The 24,309-nt window shown below is 42.9% G+C and overlaps 1 protein-coding gene across 1 annotated transcript in view; it reads right to left on the bottom strand.

The window, feature by feature from the left end:
- LOC309566758 (disintegrin and metalloproteinase domain-containing protein 33-like) overlaps positions 1-24,309 on the bottom strand; it is a 175,162-nt gene that overhangs the window by 33,407 nt on the left and 117,446 nt on the right. Inside the window, exons 5-10 of the mRNA XM_082272049.1 lie at positions 22,755-22,831; positions 19,861-20,050; positions 17,543-17,608; positions 14,882-14,953; positions 12,530-12,696; positions 12,237-12,321 (exon numbers count right to left, since the gene is read on the bottom strand). Coding sequence (XP_082128175.1) covers positions 12,237-12,321; positions 12,530-12,696; positions 14,882-14,953; positions 17,543-17,608; positions 19,861-20,050; positions 22,755-22,831 — 657 coding nt within the window. The remainder of the gene's footprint in view (positions 1-12,236; positions 12,322-12,529; positions 12,697-14,881; positions 14,954-17,542; positions 17,609-19,860; positions 20,051-22,754; positions 22,832-24,309) is intronic.

Here is a 24,309-nt window from a genome sequence, read left to right on the forward strand (position 1 = left end):
TGACAGATTGCAGGGTTCAGCATAGCTGAACCCGCGATCTGTCCCTGTGTCACTCAGTCCCCTCCCCCCACACATGTCAGTAAGCACCAGGCATACATTAACCCCTCCCTCTCCAATAAAATTAACCCCTTCCCTGCCAGTGTCATTTTTACAGTAACAGTGCATATGTATAGCACTGATTACTGTAGAAATGTCACTGGTACCCCCAAAAGTGTCAAAAATGTCAGTTAGGGGTCCGATCTGTCCGCCGCAATGTCGCAGTCCCGCAAAAAAAATCGCAGATCGCCGCCATTACTCGTAAAAAAAAACCACCAAAAATGACAGAAATCTTTCCCTTAGTTAGTAAACGCAATAACTTTTGCGCAAACCAATCAAAATACGCTTATTGTGATTTTTTTTACCAAACATATGTAGCAGAAAACAAATTGGCCAAAAATGTAAAAAAATTTAGATTTTTACATTTTTTGGGGGGAATTTCATATAAAAAAATTTGAAAAATATTGTTATTTTTTCAAAATTTACGCAATTTTTTTGTTTATAGCGCAAAAAGTCAAAATCGCACAGGTGATCAAATACCACCAAAATAAAGCTCTGTTTGTGGGAAAAATAGGACGTAAATTTCGTTTGGGTATGGCATCGCACGACCGCGCAATTGTCAGTTAAAGTCACACAGTGCCGAATCGCAAAAAGTGGCCTGGACGTAGGACAGCAAAATCCTCCGGTGGTACAGTGGTTAAAAGTCTTTACAGGTTACCAGTTTAGAGTTGCACAGGAGATCTGGTGCTAGAATTATTGCTCTCCCTCTGACGTTCGCGGCGATACCTCACATGTGTGGTGAAATCACCATTTACATATGCGTGCGTGACTTACGTGTGCGTTTGTGCGTTCGCATTTGCGCATGAGCAGGGGGGGATGGTGGAGCTTACATTTTTTAATTTTATGATTTATTATATTTAAAACTTTTTTGTACACTGTACTTTTATTGCTTTTACAAGGGATGAACAACGTGACTCCTTATTAGAGTTAGACCAACATCACCCTGTTCGGGGGAACACCCGAATTTGCAGGGCGTTCGCCCCCGCACAGTGGATTCTGAGCCTTGATTGGGCAAAGCTTTGCCCAGTCAGGGCACAGCGAATAGCTGGTTCTTAAGGAGTGGGCCGGGAGGCCGTGGCTTCCTTAACAACTTATCAGCTGTCAATGGGCTTCCCCGCTGACAGCTGAATAAAAAAAAAAAAAAACGTTGCCGCCAATTTAAAAGTGAAAGAAAAAGAATGGAGTTGGGTCCCCACCAGTCAATACCAGGCCCTTCGCATCTGGCATGGATTTTAAGGGGCACCCCACGCCAAAATTAAAAAAAAAACAGCATGAGGTCCCCCCTCCATCTATACCAGGCACTTCAGGCTTTTTAAAAACAGTGTTGACCCCCCCCCCCCAAATCCATGCCAGACCCTTATCCAAGCATGCAGGAAAGGAGGAGATGAACGAGCGCCCCCTCCTGAACCATACCAGGCCGAATGCACTCAACATGGGGGGTTGGGTGCTTTGGAGCAGGAGGGCTCTGCCCCCTCCACCCCAAAGTACCTTGTCACCATGTTGATGGAGACAAGGGCCTCATCATATGGAAAAAAAGGGGGGTAGTTGAATTGGCAGATGGAGATCTGACAAACTCAAACACGGATACCAACTAAGGGCACTCCAGACAAGATATTGGAAAAGGTAATCAAATTTTATTTGGCACGTATGCCTTAGCAACACATGTGATCAGATAGGAAAATCAGAGTGGCAAACCAGACACTACAAAACAACATTAAAAACCATAAAATAACATACATGCACATATAAATGCAAAATAACCACAATTGGCACAGGACCAGACAGGCATCAGCATACCATGTAGGCTGTATGTCCTGAATAGTGCTGTGCGAGGACCTCATAAATAAGTGGCGGAGAGCTCTCATAGACCCTAGGGCTGATGGGCCAGCAAAAATATGGGCACAGTAAGTTGCACATGAGAAAGAATCAATGTAAAAACTTGTAGGGCAAACAATGTGTGGGACCGAGCCTATTGGGTAAAGGATAGGGGGATGGTTTGGGAGTGACCCTATGATGGTCCGTAATCGATAGATCCCCTCAGTGTCCGTGGAAAAAGAAATAGGGGTGTGCGTCAATAACAATGATGGACTGTACCAATAGGACAATGGTCACAGTGGGGGATGGTCAGACCACATGGGCACACAGCATCCCGAGCCGTTTGGGTGACCCCAAATGTTGTTCCGCCAGTCAAAGTAAAGGCCGTGTATGACTCCAATAGTAGGGAGCAAGCCACAGGAAAAGTGGATGTCCGGTCAGTCGTTTACCTGCTGGTAGCTGGCTGGATGGATACACGTGGGTCACGCCAGAGGGATGAGCTGTGAGGTGGTATGGAGCAACGGTGACATCGTTAGGCCAGATGATCAGGTCCCACGCTACCGTCCTACAGGCGTTCTACCCATGCGTGAGGCTGCACCGGTGGCTGAGAGGTAGACTTCCAGGTCGGAGGTATCCGCCGGACGTCACATCCGGTTTAGCGGTCTGCCGGGCGCCTGCAGGGGAACAGCCTGGAAGGTGATGGACGGGGGGTCCTGTATGGAGGATCGGTCACTGAATGTACATGAGGACAAGATGCTGGACGCTGACGCGTTTCACCGACTGCAACATCGGTTTCTTCAGAGCTAGTGAATGAATGGGAGTTGCATAGTTTTATACCATCAATAATTGAGGATAATTGATTTATTTATTGATTCCTGGTGTGTATGAGCGGGTCTATCAGGAGGGGCTGCAATACTGAAATTCCTCCACAAGATGTCCTCATATCTCTACACCAGAGCTGTATATTGATGATGCAATCCCCATTCAGCCAGCATAGTGGCCAACTCCATCCCCTTGGTTGATGTACCATAAGAGGATGGCTGACCATCAACAGAGAACATTGATAAAAGAATGTAAAAATACATATAAAAGTGCTGCACACACTTACAAGGGCCTCATCATGAATGCCAACATGTACTGTGACATACTGAAGCAAAGCATGATCCCCTCCCTTCAGAGACTGGGCCGCAGGGCAGTATTCCAACATGATAACTACCCCAAACACACCTCCAAGACAACCACTGCCTTGCTAAAGAAGCTGAGGGTAAAGGTGATGGACTGGCAAAGCATGTCTCCAGACCTAAACCCTATTGCGCATCTGTGGGGCATCCTCAAACAGAAGGTGGAGGAGCGCAAGGTCTCTAACATCCACCAGCTCCGTGATGTCATCATAGAGGAGGGGAAGAGGACTCCAGTGGCAACCTGTGAAGCTCTGGGGAACTCCATGCCCAAGAGGGTTAAGGCAGTGCTGGAAAATAATGGTGGCCACTCAAAATATTGACACTTTGGGCCCAATTTGGACATTTTCCTTTAGGGGTGTACTCACTTTTGTTGCCAGTGGTTTGTACATTAATGGCTGTGTGTTGAGTTATTTTGAGGGGACAGCAAATTTACACTGTTATACAAGCTGTACACTCACTATTTAGTTTAAAAATAAAGTGCACTAGTGATTTGTGGTGTGACCAAGTTAGCTGGTTAATAAACTGGGCCCATAAGGTGCAACTCAGTAAAGTGCAAGTGCTGTGCTGCATATACTAGACGAGTAAGAAATAATGGGTTCCCAATGTGCATTTATTTTATAATAACAGTTGACAGAAAATAAGTTAAATTCATAAGTGAAAAATCGCATAAAACAGTAAACATAAATTCATCCGTGCTGTGCGTGGAATTTATAATACCACTTAAGTGAAAAAAGTGCTAAATTGAATAAGAGAAAGTGATAAATAAAATTGGGGCTGCAATTTTGTTGTACATCCACTAGATGTCGCCCCTAGATATACGACCTGTACTTAAGGAAAAAGATGGTCGGTTTCTTCCAGGGTTCTCCAATGGGTCGAACCAGGCTTTTTAGTACCTCAGGTTAGAAGAAAGAAACCCCATGATGTAAAGTATATCTGTAGCGTGGAAGAGAGAGCATAAAACTCACGTTTGAGGCTGTCTAGGATCAGCGGTGATGGCCGGGAAGCTTCCGCGTTCCACGGCCCAGGCTCCGAAACCGGAAGTGACGTAATGACGTTACGACTCCGCCCTACGCGTTTCGTCATGTGACGTCTGCTGGAGCGGCGTCAACGTAACAAGCTTCCGGCCTTTAAATAGCGTGTCCGTCTCCTGGCAACCAATCGGCCTCCCCCGCCGCCATATTGGTGCGCGCAAACTGAAGCCGGACGGAGGACATATTGGGCCTCCCTGCAATGCCTCTTCAGATGCCGGAGCGGAGGGACAGCTATTTTGGAACATCATTTCCTGACAGCCTATGTCTGATGCCGTAGTGAGGTTAAAACATGACATTTATTAAAAATCATTAAAAAAGAGGAAAAAACTGAAAAAATGTCTTAAAAAAGAAAAGAAATTTAAAAAATTAATTAATTAAAAATAAAAAATAAATTATAAAAATAAAAACCGTGCAACGATTCATAAAAAACATCATATAGCGGAGATTTCATTAAAAGAGCACCAAGGTCAAGAAGTGAGAAAATAAAAGGTGATAAAATACCATATGCCCAGAGGTTAAGTACATATTGTAGTGATCATGGACTAAAAAAGGTGGAATATACATAATTTGTGAATGTAAATCGAGCGTTGTTTTAAAGGATTATAGTATTGCAGAATAAAAGATAAAAAAGGTGGAAGAATTATGAAAAAAGTGGACCAGATGGTCGAGAAGAAGGAGATGGGGTTTTTTTAAAATTAAGTTGCCCATAAATAGAGAGTCTCTAAGGACAGTCATTCGTTCCTGTTGTGTTTAAGAGGGCTACCCGGGCCCCCCAAAATACATAACAATCCGGATCAGGGTGTGAAACAACTCTTTCCCCATTGTGATGTTGGATGAGAAGGCCCCATAATTAGCCCCTAATAAAAAAGAAGTTTTGTGGTGTTTAAGAGGTTGTGCTGTAAGCAAACCTCATACAAGTGTGGTGGGTAACCCCGAACCTTGAGAATCTAAAAGAAAAGTTTTTTTTATATAAATGTGTTGAGCTTAACAGATGGTATGCTCAAAACGCCGTGTAAACTACACGGATATAGAGTGTGTAAACAATGTGAATGGTCTAAATTAAAAGCACAATATTCTTGGTGATGCTGGATGAGAAGGCCTCAAGGCAATGTTGGATAAAATGAATGGCGTTGGATGGTAAAATTGATCAGAATGTTTCTTTTGATGTAGGAGGTTATGGCCAGGTGTAAAAGTTTAAAACTATTATAAAATAGCAAACTGTACACCAAAAAACTACATAAAATCAACCAATCATAAATAAAATTATTTCAAAGGATTGTTTCAAGGCAAATTTTCTGTCCCAAAGGAATTACATAACAACATTAAAAAAATTTTTTTAAATAAAATTAAAAAGTAAGAACATCAAAAAATGAGAAAATCACAGGAAAAAAGGGGTGTTAAAAGGCCATAAAAAAGAGCCATAGCAAAAACCAATAAAAAACATCAAAAAGGCCTTTTTAAAAAAATATTTCTAAAAAAATATTTTTAAAAAAACATTTTTAAAAAACTTTTGAAAGAAAGGGACTAAGAACTTGAAGGCGAAAAAACAGGATAGAAGGGAGGTGTTTTTGTTTTCCTGGGAGGAGGTTTTCATGCGACACAAACAATTTATGTGTCTGTGATGAAACAGTTAAGATCAATGTCCACATTCAACCCATCAGGGCGAAGAGATTGCATCAAAAAAATCCATTTTGTTTCATTTCTAGAGATCATTCTTGTTTTATTTCCTCCTCTCCAATCCCCCTTTATTCTATCAATGCCATAAAAAATTAGTCCAGAAGGATTTTTGGAATGCACCTCTTTAAAATGTCTGGGAAGATTATGTTTGATCAAGACACCATTATCCAGAGACAGGATATGGAAGGTTCATTCAAACAATTGAAGCACAGCATGGAAAAACAGCTACGGGTATGGTGGGACATTGTCACCCTTGAAAAATACGCCAGGGAAAGTATAGCACCTAGGAGGCTCAGGTGGGACATTTCACCTAACGACCACATTACTGATCCCACCTTACTGGAATCCTGGTATGCATTTTTCAACAATTGTGAAAGAGAATTGCTATTAATGATCATAAAAAGGAGACAATTCAAACTCAAAAAAATCGAGAGTACTATCATACAACTAAAAGAGCAGCTAGCTCCCCATGCAGACACGACGGAATACAAAAACAAAGAGAAAGCACTTCAGGATGCCATACAAAAATATGATAAAACAATACAAGCTAAAAAACAGAAAAAATATAAAAGGGACATACTGGATTATAAAAACAGGAATGTATATAAATGGCAAGCTGATGAAGTATATAATGGACAAGGAACAAGCGTGGACCCTGTGAGTGTGGACTCCAGGGAACCTTCAGAAATGGGGGATGAGGATGACGATTCTTGGATGGAAGTTGGAACACCAAGAACTCCTATAACCCCCAGAACCCCTAGAACTCCAGCAAATGAAGGAAGACACACCGGAGAGAGAATTTTTCCAGAATATTCTCACGTTGACCATAGAGGAAATACTTACCCGAGGAACCTAGGAAGGGATAGAACACCAACTCAACATTACCACCAATTTGAAACCTATAACAGATTCTCGCCCCTGAACTACTATCAAGAACTGACAACAGGGGACCCCCACCCAACAGGGGTTTTTTTCCAAGAGGAAACAGGGGGAGACCCCCAAGAGGAGGCGGAGGACAATGGAGGAACAACGGTTGGCAACAACCATGGAGAAGGAACTACCACCAAGGAGGTCCCAGAGGAGCATACAGACCACAAGGGGACCACCGAGTGAACTGGAGAGAAGATGGGAGACGACCCCAACAGGACAACCAGAGAGGGCCCCCCAGACCAAGAGGACCAGATTCACACAGGAGAGAGGAACCCCCCGGATTCTACGGTTACACAAGAAACGGAAACCAAGGGGAAAACGAGGGGGGTCTAAGAAAAAGAAGAAGAGAATACTAGGCAAAGGTATCGTCAATTTGAGTAGTGCGGTTTTGGAGGAAGACGAATTAAGACTTCTGGATCTTGGCCTAAAATACGCACCTGACAAGAACCTCGACAAATTTGAAGCCTACATAGACCTACAAAAGTACATTCGGAAAATCAATATCAAGAAACATTTTGAAATTAAAAAAGACAAACGAGCACCCATAACCAATGCAGAATTTAAACATACTGAACTAAGGAACAAATCGGTCTTTAACCCTAAGAACCCACAAAATGAAAACTTAGAAGTTTTCAAAAGGATGGTGGAGGAGGAAATCAGAAATTTGAAAATTAAAAAGAAGAAAGAGAAGGATATATGGGAGACCATCAAAAAATTAGAGAAAAAGAAGCACATCGTAATCAGACCAGCAGATAAAGGGGGGGGCCTGGTGATACTAAATCAGAAGGACTACGATGAAGAATTGGAACATCTCCTTAGTGCAGAGGACACCTACAAAAAACTCCCAAGAAACCCGAAAGAGAAATTCACTAAGGACCTGAAGACGTACATCAAAAAAGGGAAGGACCTCGGCATTCTGAACAACAAGGAAGCCAAATATCTACACATAGAAGCAGCAAGAACCCCAATTATATATTATCTACCCAAAATACATAAAAATGAAGAAAAGCCACCAGGCCGCCCAATAGTGAGTGGTATAGACTCCGTCCACTCCCGCTTGGGAGAATACTTAGACAAATACTTACAGCCTTTGGTTCTAAAGGGAAAATCATATCTTAGAGACAGCAAGCAATTGCTTTCAGACATACAGGACTTAGAAGTGACGGAGGATGATATATTAGTAACCATTGATGTAAACTCACTATACACCAACATAGTGCAGAAGGACGGGTTGGATAGTGTTGAATGGGCACTTTTTAAACATACAGATTTGAAGCAAGCACAAATGCACTTTATTTTAGAAGGCCTAAGGCCTCAAGATGGCGATGAATTCGAATTATTTTTGGCACAAAGGACGATATTACGCACAAACCAAGGGAGTAGCCATGGGGGCAAAATATGCCCCGAGTGTGGCTAACATATTCATGCATAAATGGGAGGAGGAACAGATTTACAGTGTGGAAAGACCAAATTTGCGTTACTACCAGAGATACATTGATGATATTATCCTCATATGGAGAGGAAACACAGAATCGTTACAATGTTTTTTTGACGAAATCAGTGGTAACGCATATGGAATTACCTTCACAGGAAATTGGGATAAACAAAAAATAGCCTTTTTGGACCTAGAATTATTCAAACAAGAAGGAAAACTGGCAAGCAAAACATATTTTAAGAAAACAGATAAAAATGGGTATATCCCTATCAGAAGCTGCCACCACCCACAGTGGTTAGGGAACATCCCAAAGGGACAGTTGCTACGGATAAGAAGAAATTGCAGCAATATCCAGGACTTTGAAATCCAGGCGGATATACTGATACAGAGATTTATCGAAAAAGGCTACAAAAGAAAAAACTTGGAGCACCTAAAAGAAACAATTAAGAACACCGATAGAAATGACCTTATAAAAGAAAATGGGAAGAAGAAAAAACAGAACAAACATGAGTTTGCTTTTATTACGGGATATAACAGGCAACACAAAGAGCTAGAAAAAATATTCAAAAAACATTGGCCTATACTCACAGCGGACAGGACTTTGAAGAAAATCCTACCAAATAAACCATCCTTTGTGTATAGAAGAGCCCCCACATTAAAAGATAAGGTGGTACACAATGTGATAAATCCACCAAAAACCATTTCTTTACCTACAAGTATTAATGGTTTTTTTAGATGTGGGAAGTGCCTACCTTGCAGAAACAATAGGAACCAGCCAAGAAGAAAAAACAATTTTAAATCTCGAACTACCGGTATTGAATACAAAATAAAGGACACCATCACGTGTAACAGTACACATGTTACCTATGTCATCGAGTGTCCTTGTCATTTACAATACATCGGTAGAACAACCAGACCCCTATATGTAAGAATCAGAGAACATATAAAAAATATCAAAAAGGGTTTTGATAAACATAATCTTCCCAGACATTTTAAAGAGGTGCATTCCAAAAATCCTTCTGGACTAATTTTTTATGGCATTGATAGAATAAAGGGGGATTGGAGAGGAGGAAATAAAACAAGAATGATCTCTAGAAATGAAACAAAATGGATTTTTTTGATGCAATCTCTTCGCCCTGATGGGTTGAATGTGGACATTGATCTTAACTGTTTCATCACAGACACATAAATTGTTTGTGTCGCATGAAAACCTCCTCCCAGGAAAACAAAAACACCTCCCTTCTATCCTGTTTTTTCGCCTTCAAGTTCTTAGTCCCTTTCTTTCAAAAGTTTTTTAAAAATGTTTTTTTAAAAATATTTTTTTAGAAATATTTTTTTAAAAAGGCCTTTTTGATGTTTTTTATTGGTTTTTGCTATGGCTCTTTTTTATGGCCTTTTAACACCCCTTTTTTCCTGTGATTTTCTCATTTTTTGATGTTCTTACTTTTTAATTTTATTTAAAAAATTTTTTTTAATGTTGTTATGTAATTCCTTTGGGACAGAAAATTTGCCTTGAAACAATCCTTTGAAATAATTTTATTTATGATTGGTTGATTTTATGTAGTTTTTTGGTGTACAGTTTGCTATTTTATAATAGTTTTAAACTTTTACACCTGGCCATAACCTCCTACATCAAAAGAAACATTCTGATCAATTTTACCATCCAACGCCATTCATTTTATCCAACATTGCCTTGAGGCCTTCTCATCCAGCATCACCAAGAATATTGTGCTTTTAATTTAGACCATTCACATTGTTTACACACTCTATATCCGTGTAGTTTACACGGCGTTTTGAGCATACCATCTGTTAAGCTCAACACATTTATATAAAAAAAACTTTTCTTTTAGATTCTCAAGGTTCGGGGTTACCCACCACACTTGTATGAGGTTTGCTTACAGCACAACCTCTTAAACACCACAAAACTTCTTTTTTATTAGGGGCTAATTATGGGGCCTTCTCATCCAACATCACAATGGGGAAAGAGTTGTTTCACACCCTGATCCGGATTGTTATGTATTTTGGGGGGCCCGGGTAGCCCTCTTAAACACAACAGGAACGAATGACTGTCCTTAGAGACTCTCTATTTATGGGCAACTTAATTTTAAAAAAACCCCATCTCCTTCTTCTCGACCATCTGGTCCACTTTTTTCATAATTCTTCCACCTTTTTTATCTTTTATTCTGCAATACTATAATCCTTTAAAACAACGCTCGATTTACATTCACAAATTATGTATATTCCACCTTTTTTAGTCCATGATCACTACAATATGTACTTAACCTCTGGGCATATGGTATTTTATCACCTTTTATTTTCTCACTTCTTGACCTTGGTGCTCTTTTAATGAAATCTCCGCTATATGATGTTTTTTATGAATCGTTGCACGGTTTTTATTTTTATAATTTATTTTTTATTTTTAATTAATTAATTTTTTAAATTTCTTTTCTTTTTTAAGACATTTTTTCAGTTTTTTCCTCTTTTTTAATGATTTTTAATAAATGTCATGTTTTAACCTCACTACGGCATCAGACATAGGCTGTCAGGAAATGATGTTCCAAAATAGCTGTCCCTCCGCTCCGGCATCTGAAGAGGCATTGCAGGGAGGCCCAATATGTCCTCCGTCCGGCTTCAGTTTGCGCGCACCAATATGGCGGCGGGGGAGGCCGATTGGTTGCCAGGAGACGGACACGCTATTTAAAGGCCGGAAGCTTGTTACGTTGACGCCGCTCCAGCAGACGTCACATGACGAAACGCGTAGGGCGGAGTCGTAACGTCATTACGTCACTTCCGGTTTCGGAGCCTGGGCCGTGGAACGCGGAAGCTTCCCGGCCATCACCGCTGATCCTAGACAGCCTCAAACGTGAGTTTTATGCTCTCTCTTCCACGCTACAGATATACTTTACATCATGGGGTTTCTTTCTTCTAACCTGAGGTACTAAAAAGCCTGGTTCGACCCATTGGAGAACCCCGGAAGAAACCGACCATCTTTTTCCTTAAGTACAGGTCGTATATCTAGGGGCGACATCTAGTGGATGTACAACAAAATTGCAGCCCCAATTTTATTTATCACTTTCTCTTATTCAATTTAGCACTTTTTTCACTTAAGTGGTATTATAAATTCCACGCACAGCACGGATGAATTTATGTTTACTGTTTTATGCGATTTTTCACTTATGAATTTAACTTATTTTCTGTCAACTGTTATTATAAAATAAATGCACATTGGGAACCCATTATTTCTTACTCGTCTAGTATATGCAGCACAGCACTTGCACTTTACTGAGTTGCACCTTATGGGCCCAGTTTATTAACCAGCTAACTTGGTCACACCACAAATCACTAGTGCACTTTATTTTTAAACTAAATGGTTTTTTATGACACAATTTTTATTGGCACTTTGTTTTAAGTTGGCACATACAATAAGCACTTATTCACTTTAAGGTAGCGCCGTTACAACCTCCTTTCATACATATTTCACACTTTAACCCCCTGTGGGTTTGGTTGTTGGCAGCTTACACCTTCACCATTGTCTAAGGTCTACACTCCATAGCGCTGGTCACCCCTACCTTTCTATTGTACACTCACTACTTTACATTGTAGCAAAGTGTCATTTCTTCAGTGTTGTCACATGAAAAGATAGAATAAAATATTTAAATAAATGTGAGGGGTGTACTTACTTTTGTGAGATAGTGTGTGTGTGTGTATATATATATAGATAGATAGATATAAATAAATATTTTTTTTATCTAACTATCTATATCTATATATATATATATATATATAGATATAGATATATGTATGTACGTATATATATGTGTATATATGTATGTATGTATGTATTTATGTATGTATGTGTGTATGTATGTATGTATACATGTGTATATATATATATATATATATATATATATATATAATGTTTGGAGGTTCTAATTAATTTTCTAGCAAGAAAATACAAATTTTTTGAAAAAGTGCCAGAAAAGGCGTGGCTGGTCCTTAAATGGCTAATCTCTGGAATATTCCTAATTTTCCAGCACTATCCTATGACACTATTTACTATCCCCCACTCACCATACTGACGCCCCCAGAGTTCTCCGCCGTGCACATCCCTTCCAGCGGGGCCATCCCAATGGTGGTTCCTTGGAACGTCGCTCCACTAAAACACAATAAGATAAAAATCAATATACTGATATAAAGATCGCTCCACCGAAGAAAAGGGATAATTCAGTTTCGGGTGGATGCAGGAAAGGTAAAGTAGACCTCTAGACTCCTCCTTTTAACTGAATTTTGTTTTTTTAGATAAAGTAAGCTGTAAAACAAGGACTTTGTCTTCTCATTTACTTAGGAGGAGTCCCTATACTGACGTGATGAGCTGGGCGTTGTCATGCTTCTTCCGGCTCCTCAGCTTCTTTTTCCACTCCAGGAAGGTGCGCAGGCTGTAGTTGGCGTCATTTCGAATGTCACACTGGTCACCCGCAGTCCACACCTCCAGGCCAATCAGAGCCACCTTGATGTTCATCGACATGTAGAACTGTGGGCGAGGTGACAGAGGACAAGCTTTAGTTTAACTTCTGACAAGACTTTTTTAAATTTAACCAGTTCAGTTGTCACCCCCTGCACCCCCCCCCCCCCATCCTTAGAGCTGCTACTGTATGAGCCTGTTTATTAGGTGATATCTTTGTCAACATATAAAATATTGACGAATTACATAGATTATTTTTTTAGGACTATACTAGGCTTTCATTAGGCGGTATTATATATTTGTTATACAAACCAAAGCCAAAAATGTAACAAAATTAAAAAAAATATACAAAAAACATTTTCTACTTTGATTAGTGTTAATTTAAAAAAAAAAAATGTTAGTATAGTTAAAAAAGTATAAATTTTATTCTGCCATTTGTCCTGTGTAAAATTACACTATGGGTTGATTTTTTTAAATAATAATTGTGTGAAAACTGGGGCAGCTGTGCATGGTAGCCAATCAGCTTCTAACTTCAGCTTGTTCAAATAAGCTTGGAGAAAAAAAAAATGGAAGCTGATTGGTTTCTATGCAGAGCTGCATCAGATTTTGCACTCTCCAGATTTAGTAAATCCACCCCACGAGGACTATTTATACAAAAGTAATAAAATGAACTAGACAAATCTCACAAGCATTCGCCCAGCCATCACAAATTCTGACCATATTTTGCTTAACTCAATGATTTCCTGTAATCGTCAGCGCCCTCTAATGACCATAATGTGGTATTTTTTCCCAATGAATAGGTATTTCAGGAAAAATACTGCATTACAGCCACTAGATGGAGCAAATCAGCAAATTTCATGTCTATTTCTTTATTTTTTATTATAAATAGAAACCTAAAAGTAAGATTATGGCACCAAGCTTTGCAGACTTATTTACAAATAAATAAATAAATAGTATATTATATATTATAAATAATAAATAATATATTATATATGATAAATAATATAATATAATATAATATAATATATATATATATATATATATATATATATATATATATTTTTTTTTTTTTTTTTTAATCTGAGGGTTTTTTGTTGATATGGCATTTATAAAAACTTACAAACAAAAGGTATAACAGGTATATATAAACTATTACCAAAAGTATTGGGACGCCTGCCTTTACACACACATGAACTTTAATGGCATCCCAGTCTTAGTCCGTAGGTTTCAATATTGAGTTGGCCCACCCCTTGGCAGCTACAACAGCTTCAACTCTTCTGGGAAGGCTGTCCACAAGGTTTAGGAGTGTGTCTATGGGAATGTTTGACCATTCTTCCAGAAGCCCATTTGTGAGGTCAGACACTGATGTTGGACAAGAAGGCCTGGCTCGCAGTCTCCACTCTAATTTATCCCAAAGGTGTTCTATCAGGTTGAGGTCAGGATTCTGTGCAGGCCAGTCAAGTTCCTCCACCCCAAACTCACTCATCCATGTCTTTCTGGACGTTGCTTTGTGCACTGGTCCAAATCATTTGGTGGAGGGGGGATTATAGTGTGGGGTTGTTTTCAGGGGTTGGGCTTTGCCCCATAGTTCCAGTGAAGGGAACTCTTAAGGTGTCAGCATACCAAGAAATTTTGGACAATTTCATGCTCCCAAATTTGTGGGAGGAGTTTGGGGAAGGCCCCTTAATATTCCAACATGACTGCACACCAGTGCACAATGCAAGGTCCATAAAGACAAGGATGAGAGAGTTTGGGGGTGGAGGAACTTGACTGGCCTGCACAGAGTCCTGACCTCAACCTGATAGGACACTTTTGGGATGAATTAAAGTTGAGAATGTGAGCCAGGCCTTCTCATGCCTGAGCTCACAAATGCGCTTCTGAAAGAATGGTCAAACATTCCCATAGACACTCCTAAACCTTGTGGACAGCCTTCCCAGAAGAGTTGAAGCTGCTATAGCTGCAAAGGGTGGGCCAACTCAATATTGAACCCTTCGAACTAAGACTGGGATGCCATTAAAGTTCATGTGTGTGTAAAGGCAGGCGTCCCAATACTTTTGGCAACATAGTGTATATACTGTATATATATTTTTTTTTATTTATTTATTTTTTTCCCTATACCCCAGTTTAATAATCATAGAGCCCACTTGGTTTACTAACTCTGCATTACACAGGATTGTCTGCTATAATATTAGGGGTGAAATGGTTGATCCTTCAGACCATCGGCCCCTTTCATGGCTGGCATCACCGCGCTCACCTTGTCTACGAAGTTGGCGATCTCCATGACGCGCTGTTTGGTCTTCCCCAGGTCAAAGTTCTGTTTTTCGTACTGTCAGCCAGAGAAATGTCAGTTAAGATGCTAATCAGACGCCATCCAGCAAGGATTTATGTTGAATTTACCAAACCATTCTGGGAGAATATTGATGGCCAAGCATGTGGCAACCTGATCAGGTGATCTCTCCAATTAGATTTTCCAAAGAAAGTAAAAAAAAAGGATTGAATAAATCATTCACTATTTTCCATCAAACCTTGAGACAATCAAGTTGAAGGAACCCGGATTGATCTCTTGCTTAATTTAAGGTTTAATTTATATTCGGTTACATGTAGTGTTTCAATCTATTAAATCGATTTCAATCCATATTGTAAATCTAATTAAAGGTTTCTGGTCAATCGAATTTATAAATGGTAGATTGCATTCAGCTTTTTACTAACTTGCAGGTGTAAATAAAAAAAACCTTGTTGATATTGTCAGAAAAAATAGCTTTATGTATGGCCAGCATTAGGGAGAGAGAGAGGGGGAGGGGAAAGAGAAGAAGGAAGAGAGAGAGAGATCAGGGGAGGGAGAGGTAAAGGGGGGGTAGGAGAGGGAGCAGGGGAAAGAGGTGAAGGGAGAAAGAGGGAGGAGGAGAGAAAGACAGAGGGAGGAGGAAGAGAAGAAGGAAGAGAGAGGAGAGGGAGAGGTAAGGAGGGGAGAGAGATGAAAGAAGAGCGAGATCATGAGAGGGAGATGTAAGGGAGGGAGGGGGGAAGAGAATAAAGAAGAGAGAGATCAGGAGAGGGAGATGTAAGGGGGGGGGGGGGGGGGTAGAGGGGGGGGAGAAGAGAAGAAAGAAGGGAGAAAGAGAGAGAGATCAGGAGAGGAAGAGGTAAAAGGGGGGTGGGGAGAGAAGGAGGAGGAGAGAGAAATCAAGAGAGGGAGAGGTAAGGGAGGGGGAGAGAGAAATCAAGAGAGGGAGAGGTAAGGGAGGGGGAGAGAGAAATCAGGAGAGGTAAGGGGAGGGGGGAGAGGGAGGAGGAAGAAAACCAAGAAAAGATCAGGAGAGGAAGAGGTAAACGGGCGGGGGGGGGGGGGGAAGAGAAGAATAGAAGAAGGGGAAGAGAAGAAGGAAGAGAGAGAGATCAGAAGAGGGAGGGTTAAAGGAGGGGGAGAGAGGAGGAAGAGAAAGAGAGAGATCAGAAGAGGTAAAGGGGGGAAGAGAGGGAGGAGGAGAGAGAGAGACATGGAGAGGGAAGAGAAGAAGGAAGAGAAAGAGGGGGAGGAAGAGAAGAAGGAAGAGAAAGAGGGGGAGAAGAGAAGGAAGAGAGCGAGAGAGAGATCAGGAGGGGGTGGATGAGAGAGAGAGATAAGGAGAGGGAGAGGGAAAAGATAAGGGAGAGGGAAGAGAAAGAGATCAGAAGAGGTAAAAGGGAGGGGGGAGATAGAAGAAGAGTAAAAGGAAGAGAGAGAGATCAGGAGAGGGAGAGGTAAAGGGGGGAGAGAGAGGTAGAGGGAAGAGAAAAAGGAAGAGAGAGAGAGAGATCAGAAGAGGTAAAGGGGGGGGGGGGAGAGGGAGTGGGAAGAGAAGAAGGAAGAGAGAGAGAGAAAAGGAAGAGAAGGAAGAGAGTGTGGGGGGGGGGGGAGAGAAGAAAGGAGAGAGAGGGGAAGAGGGAAAGGAGGGAGGGGGAAGAGAAGGAAGAAAGAGAAAGATCAGGAGGGGTAAAGGGGGAGAGGGAGACAGAGAGAGAGAGGGAGGAGGAAGATAGGGAAAAGAGCGAGAGAGACTAAGAGGGGTAAAGAGGAAAGAAAAGGGAGAGGGAGGGAAGAAAAGAGAAAGGCAGAGAGATAAACATGGGGGGGGGGGGCTAGTGCCAGGAGAGGTGGGGGAGGGTATGTAGTGGGGGTGAGGGGGGTGGGGAGGGGGAGAAAGTGGATGGGGGGAGGTAGGGAAGAAGACAGTGAGGGAGTAGGAGAGGGAGGTGAAGACATAGAGAGACAGGAGAGAAAAAAAGGGGGAGGGAGGCATAGGTAGGTAGGTAGGTGGGTGGGTAGGGAGGTAGGTAGGTAGGTAGGTAGGGAGGTAGGTAGGTAGGGAGGCAGGTGGGTGGGTAGGTAGGTAGGTAGGGAGGGATGTAGGGAGGTAGGTAGGGAGGCAGGTGGGTGGGTAGGTAGGTAGGTAGGTAGGGATGTAGGGAGGTAGGTAGGTAGGGAGGCAGGTGGGTGGGTAGGTAGGTAGGTAGGTAGGGATGTAGGGAGGTAGGTAGGTAGGGAGGCAGGTGGGTGGGTAGGTAGGTAGGTAGGTAGGTAGGGATGTAGGGAGGTAGGTAGGTAGGTAGGTAGGGAGTAAGAGAAAGCTTTAGTAGAAAGTGGTTGGGGAAGGAAAGGTAGGGAGGGAGAGGGGAGTGGAGTAGGAGAGAAAGAGGGGGAGTAGGACAGAGAAGGAGACAGTAAGGAGAGGACAAGAGAGAGATAGAATGGGAAAAAGGGAAGAAAATAAATAAAATGGGAGGGGGAGGGGAGGGGAATTGACTCTAGAATGTATAGAGGGGTAAGGGAGGGTATGAGGAGGGGAGGGGAGAGGGAAGAAAGTACAGAAGGGGTAATAGATGGAGATGGTATTAATAAGATATCCTCCTCCTATGTAGCTCTGTACAGACTTACCATGGAATGATCAGCGACTATATAGAGCTCCATAAACTTCTGAGCGCCCCACACATTCCTCTTCATCTGCAGGACAGAGAACAGAGACAAGCAGGAGATAAGAGCGCTCTCCGCACACACACAAACCATTCCCACCATTATATATACTGTATACAGTAAACCCCCGTTATATGGCGGTTCAGATTTTGCGGTCCCCGTATTTCGTGTTTTTTTTTTTCTGTAAGACCTATTAATATTATTATATTGATTAATTCATTATTAATTAAATATTTTTGTGTTTTCCAATCCTCTCTCTCTCTCGCAATATCTTTTATGTGTTTAAATGTGTTTCTATTGTTTTAAAAGTGTGTTTAAAGACCTTAAAATGCTTTTCAAAGTACAGTAAACCCCCCTCCATTGCGGGGGTTACGTTCCGGACCCAGCCGCGAAAAGTGAAATTCCGCGAAATAGAAAAAACCTATTAAAATGCATTGTAGGCATGTTTTTTTTACTGTCACTGTACGTGTAAAAGCATTTTAAGGTCTTTAAACACACTTTTAAAACAATAGAAACTCATTTAAACACATAAAAGATACTGAGAGACAGAGCAAGAGCTATGGAAAACACAAAAATAATTCATTTTTAATGATTTATATAGTAAAATAACATTACAAAAAAAACCGCGAATTACCGGGACCGCAAAAACTGAACCGCGATGGAGCAGGGGATTACTGTACTGTAAAAGTTCTAAAAACATGCCTAGGGTGAATTTAAATAGGGTATTTCTATTTTGCGGATTTTTACTTATCGCGGGTGGGTCTGGAACGTAACCCCCCCCCAATGGAACCAACCCCCACGATGGAGGGGGGTTTACTATATAATTATTACAGCTCACAGCATCACTCTGTAACAGTCAGTGCACTGAATTGGCCACTAGGTGGTGACGTTGTCTTCTCCAGCCCAGCACCACTTATTACTGTGAATAGCAGCATGCAGCATAGCGCAGTACAAGGCTGCTACTGCTCACCTCCTTATGAAAAATGCCAGCTGCCTGGCTGTTATTCAGATCCTCTGCCTGCCACTAACAGAGTCAGTGTGGTTAGAGCTCCTGGTCTGCAGACCTAACTAGACATTGAAGATGGGGGATCAGAATGAAAGCCATAGTACAGAGGAAGGGGAATAATGACATCTTCCATTTTTCTTGTAGCACAGATGGAGAGGCTTCTGAAGCTCCTTAAACAGTCAGCTTTCTCCCAAACATGCTGCTATAGCCATTTTGGACGGGTACCAACCCAATTTCGGTTATAGGTGGAGTCTGCTGGGAGTGTTGTGTGTTCCTAGCATGCTGCGTGAGCTTAAGAGAGTCTTGTGACTCCTCTCATCACTCCCATTCTTTGAGTTCTCCCTGTGAAGGTACTCACCGTCACTAGGAGTGAAAGACAGATACTTAAGGGATACTGAGAATACGGTTTGGATAACTTAAAATGGGAGAGTAATATTTATCAACAATATCTCTCAAGAAATATGAAGATTTGATCCCACTTTACACTGTGAGACCTATAGCCTGTTGCCACGAAGTCTGCGACACTTAAATAATCATAGCAATACGTAGATGTGTATTCCATGTACTTCAATGTAGGAGACGGACTGTATGGGAGTGACTGAGTGTAAAACTCTGTTTTTATTGGATTGTGAATTTCATGTCCTGTTCCCCACAAGGTCCACCTGGGCGGTAACCTTGTGGGGGAAAACTGTATAAAAGAGCAGCTGTACCATTAAACCTTGAGTTCTACTTCACCCTCAATCTAGAGTCCTGTCTCTTATTGGGGGAATCTGTTATAAGGGATTGCTATGCTCTTCATACTCCCTTGAATAATCAATAAGCTCTTGCAAGAGCTTGTTCCTGTTTACTGTTCCTGCTTCACTCTATGGGGAAAGAGAGGTTCACCCACTGGAACCTGGAGCCTTGTCGTAGGTCCAGGGTGGGTAGGGGATGGCGAGACCCCAACCAAGCTGTGGCGGTTCGTGGGGTCTGAAGTGGTTATGGTGTCTGGTGGAGTGCTTGGAGCCCTCGGGAAGTACTAGGAGCATCCGTCATCGGAGGTACCCAGTCAGGGTGCCAGTTGATCCGTTATATTGGTCACACTCCCACTGGATTTAACCTCAGCTGTCCATAGGCAGCTAGACAGGCTAAATTAAATGTGCACATGGGTTTTAAACATTTGGATCTGGTCCTGATCCACCTTAACATACCCCCCCCCCCCGCCCCCCGGTCCCCGCCGAGGGAAATTCTCCACCAGCCATATGTCCCACCAGTAGCTGAGAGGTGGCAGTCTTACCCTGCGATGGCCAGGCTGGGACAGGAGTTCACTGAGATGGGAGGCGGCAGTTGATGAGGGGTCTCCATGTCCGCAGCCTCCACCTTTAATGGGAAGATGTTCTGTACGGTACAGCATGTGGCTCCCGGAGCCCGGCGCTGCCAGCGGCTGAAGGTAGAAGCTGTTGTTGGTGTCCAGGACAATCAGGCCACTGAGAAAAGGAAAAATATATACATTTATAAATAAAGCTGGGAGGTTCAAACGGAGCACACAATAAAAAAACGGTTATTTCTGGTGAATATAATCCAGAGATTTCTGCAGCTGAAGTTATAAGCAAATCTCAAACTTTCTTGTAAAATCCAGCTTGGCCCCGGCCTTGCTCTTGAGCCTCCAAGTCAACCCTTTAATGTGATGGAGGTGTTCATTGACCGGGTGCTCTGGGGTCATAGGGTGACACAGGGTGCTTTGGGGTCATACGGTGACACAGGGTGCTCTGGGATCATAGGGTGACACAGGGTGGTCTGGAGTCATAGGGTGACACAGGGTGGTCTGGAGTCATAGGGTGACACAGGGTGGTCTGGAGTCATAGGGTGACACAGGGTGGTCTGGACTGATAGGGTGACACAGGGTGCTCTGGGGTCATAGGCTGACCTAGGGTGCTCTGGGGTCATAGGGTGACACAGGGTGCCCTTGAATAATAGGCTGACCTAAGGTGCTCTGGAGTCATAGGGCGACACAGGGTGCTCTGGAGTCATTGGGTGACCCAGGGTGCTCTGAAGTCATGGGCTGACCTAAGGTGCTCTGGAGTCATAGGGTGACACAGGGTGCTCAGGGGACATAGGGTGACACAGGGTGCTCTGGAGTCATAGGGTGACACAGGGTGGTCTGGGATCATAGGGTGACACAGGGGGGTCTGGGGTCATAGGGTGACACAGGGTGCTCTGGGGTCATAGGGTGACACAGGGTGTTCTGGGGTCATAGGGTGACACAGGGTAGTCTGGAGTCATAGGGTGACACAGGGTGCTCTGGAGTCATAGGGTGACACATGGTGCTCTGGAGTCATAGGGTAACACAGGGAGGTCTGGGGTCATAGGCTGACCTAGGGTGCTCTGGGGTCATAGGGTGACACAGGGTGCTCTTGAATAATAGGCTGACCTAAGGGGCTCTGGAGTCATAGGGCGACACAGGGTGCTCTGGAGTCATGGGGTGACCCAGGGTGCTCTGGAGTCATAGGGTGACACAGGGTGGTCTGGAGTCATAGGGTGACACAGGGTGCTCAGGGGACATAGGGTGACACAGGGTGCTCTGGAGTGATAGGGTGACACAGGGTGCTCTGGAGTCATAGGCTGACCTAAGGTGCTCTGGAGTCATAGGGTGACACAGGGTGGTCTGAAGTCATAGGGTGACACAGGGTGCTCAGAGATCATAGGATGACACAGGGGGGTCTGGGGTCATAGGGTGACACAGGGTGCTCTGGGGTCATAGGGTGACACAGGGTGTTCTGGGGTCATAGGGTGACACAGGGTGGTCTGGAGTCATAGGGTGACACAGGGTGCTCTGGAGTCGTAAGGGTGACACATGGTGCTCTGGAGTCATAGGGTGACACAGGGTGCTCTGGAGTCATAGGGTGACACAGGGTGGTCTGGGATCATAGGGTGACACAGGGTGGTCTGGGGTCATAGGGTGACACAGGGTGCTCTGGGGACATAGGGTGACACAGGGTGCTCTGGGGTCATAGGGTGACACAGGGTGTTCTGGAGTCAAAGGGGGAGACAGGGTGGTGTGGAGTCATAGGGTGACACAGGGTGTTCTGGAGACATAGGATGACACAGGATGATCTGGAATCATAGGCTGACCTAGGGTACTCTGGGGTCATAGGGTGACAGGGTGCTCTGGGGTCATAGAGTGACACAGGGTGCTCTGGGGTCATAGGGTGACACAGGGTGCTCTGGAGTCATAGGGTGACACAGGGTGGTCTGGAGTCATAGGGTGACACAGGGTGCTCTGGAATCATAGGGTGACACAGGGTGCTCTGGAGTCATAGGCTGACCTAGGGTGCTCTGGGGTCATAGGGTGACACAGGATGGTCTGGAGTTGCATGGGTAATAGGGTGATACAGGATGGTCTGGAGTCATAGGGTGATACAGGGTGCTCTGGGGTCATAGGCTGACCTAGGGTGCTATGGGGTCATAGGGTGACACAGGGTGCTCTGGGGTCACATAGGGTGATAGAGGATGCTTAGGGGGCTCTGGAGTCACAGAATATGATGAAGCAGGGAGGGTCATCTTAGGCATAGTACATGTCGCTCAAATGCTGTGCATCCCTCCCCCTGCCCTGTGCTCCAATCAACAGGACTCATCTTCACGGATTGGAGCACAGGGCTGGGGGAGGGCAGATCGCTGTACTTCTGGACTCCTGGGAAAGCAGCAGCCCATCTATCCAGTGTGCTGCCAACACACAGCTACACATATAGAGGGAAACACTATTATATATATATATATATATATATATATATATATACATACTATATTACTAAAAGTATTGGGACGCCTGCCTTTACACACACATCAACTTTAATGGCATCCCAGTCTTAGTCCGTAGGGTTCAATATTGAGTTGGCCCACCCTTTGCAGCTATAACAGCTTCAACTCTTCTGGGAAGGCCGTCCACAAGGTTTAGGTTTTGTTATAGCTGCAAAGGGTGGGCCAACTCAATATTGAACCCTACGGACTAAGACTGGGATGCCATTAAAGTTCATGTGTGTGTAAAGGCAGGCGTCCCAATACTTTTGGTAAAATAGTGTATATATATATATATATATATATATATATATTTTTTTTTTTTTTTTTTCCTTCTATATCACTTGACTGCATGACAAGTAAAAAAACCCTGAAGCCCACTGACCCCCAAATTACCTGATCCCTTCACAGGTGCTGAGAGCCACCGAGGACTCCTCCCTTCCCTGGACCCGGCCATGGTAGTAGCAGTGCTCCTGCAGAGTACAGAACAAAGCATGAAGACAAGGAAATTATTACAGAACTACACATCCCATCATCCCTCGCTGCTCTGAGGCTGGGTGATAATACAGAATGATGGCCACCAATATTATTATATCTAAGGGTGAGCCAATAAGGAGGAAAGATTTACAAAGCCTACTCTGAGGGGTCATATCACTTTGTTCTTACAAGAGGTGAGAGGAGGAGCAGGGGAGCTGTGCCAGCACGGACAGTTTTAAAAAAAATCTTATTTAAAGAGTGTTTCTTTGGAAGGGGTGGTGTATTTAGGATATTTTTGTTTAATTCATTGAGGGGTCTATTTATAAAACATTTGTTTAACAAGTGTCATGCATACTTTGTGCAGGCTGCATGACTTTTGCCCATCATTTCTGTAAAAGATGAATTCCTATCATCGGTCAGCTCCATCTAGTGGCCAAAATGCGGTAGCGTTTTCTGAAACCCCTCTATGAGAAATTATACTGCATTTTGGCCACTAGATGGAGCTGACCAACGCGGTAACGTTTTCTGAAACACCTCTATAAGAAATTATACTGCATTTTGGCCACTAGATGGAGCTGACCAATGCGGTAATGTTTTCTGAAACACCTCTATGAGAAATTATACTGTATTTTGGCCACTAGATGGAGCTGACCAATGCGGTAACATTTTCTGAAACACCTCTATGAGAAATTATACTGCATTTTGGCCACTAGATGGACCTGACCAATGCGGTAACATTTTCTGAAACACCTCTATGAGAAATTATACTGCATTTTGGCCACTAGATGGAGCTGACCAACGCGGTAACATTTTCTGAAACACCTCTATGAGAAATTATTCTGCATTTTGGCCACTAGATGGAGCTGACCAATGTGGCAACGTTTTCTGAAACACCTCTGAGAGAAATTATACTGCATTTTGGCCACTAGATGGAGCTGACTAATGTGGTAACGTTTTCTGAAACACCTCTGAGAGAAATTATACTGCATTTTGGCCACTAGATGGAGCTGACCAATGTGGCAACGTTTTCTGAAACACCTCTGAGAGAAATTATACTGCATTTTGGCCACTAGATGGAGCTGACCAATGTGGTAACGTTTTCTGAAACACCTCTATGAGATATTATACTGCATTTTGGCCACTAGATGGAGCTGACCAATAATGCGGTAACGTTTTCTGAAACACCTCTATGAGAAATTATACTGCATTTTTGGCCACTAGATGGAGCTGATGATCATAGGAATTATTCTATTACAGATATTACATCCAAGGAATGTTTTATAAATAGATCGCTAATTTTTCTATTTATTTTTGTTTTTTTTAGTATTTATTTTTTAAGGCTTCCTTCACATAAAGAAGTTTGGGATCGCGGGAGAATGATCTTTTTCCTGCACCAGAAACTGGCCTCGTCATTATTATATTATAAATAGAAAAAAAGCAGACAAGTCTCCTGATGTTTTGCGGTAAAGTCATG

Source organism: Pelophylax lessonae, assembly GCF_965119305.1.
Source record: "Pelophylax lessonae genome assembly, chromosome: 1".
Taxonomy (NCBI): Eukaryota; Metazoa; Chordata; class Amphibia; order Anura; family Ranidae; genus Pelophylax; species Pelophylax lessonae.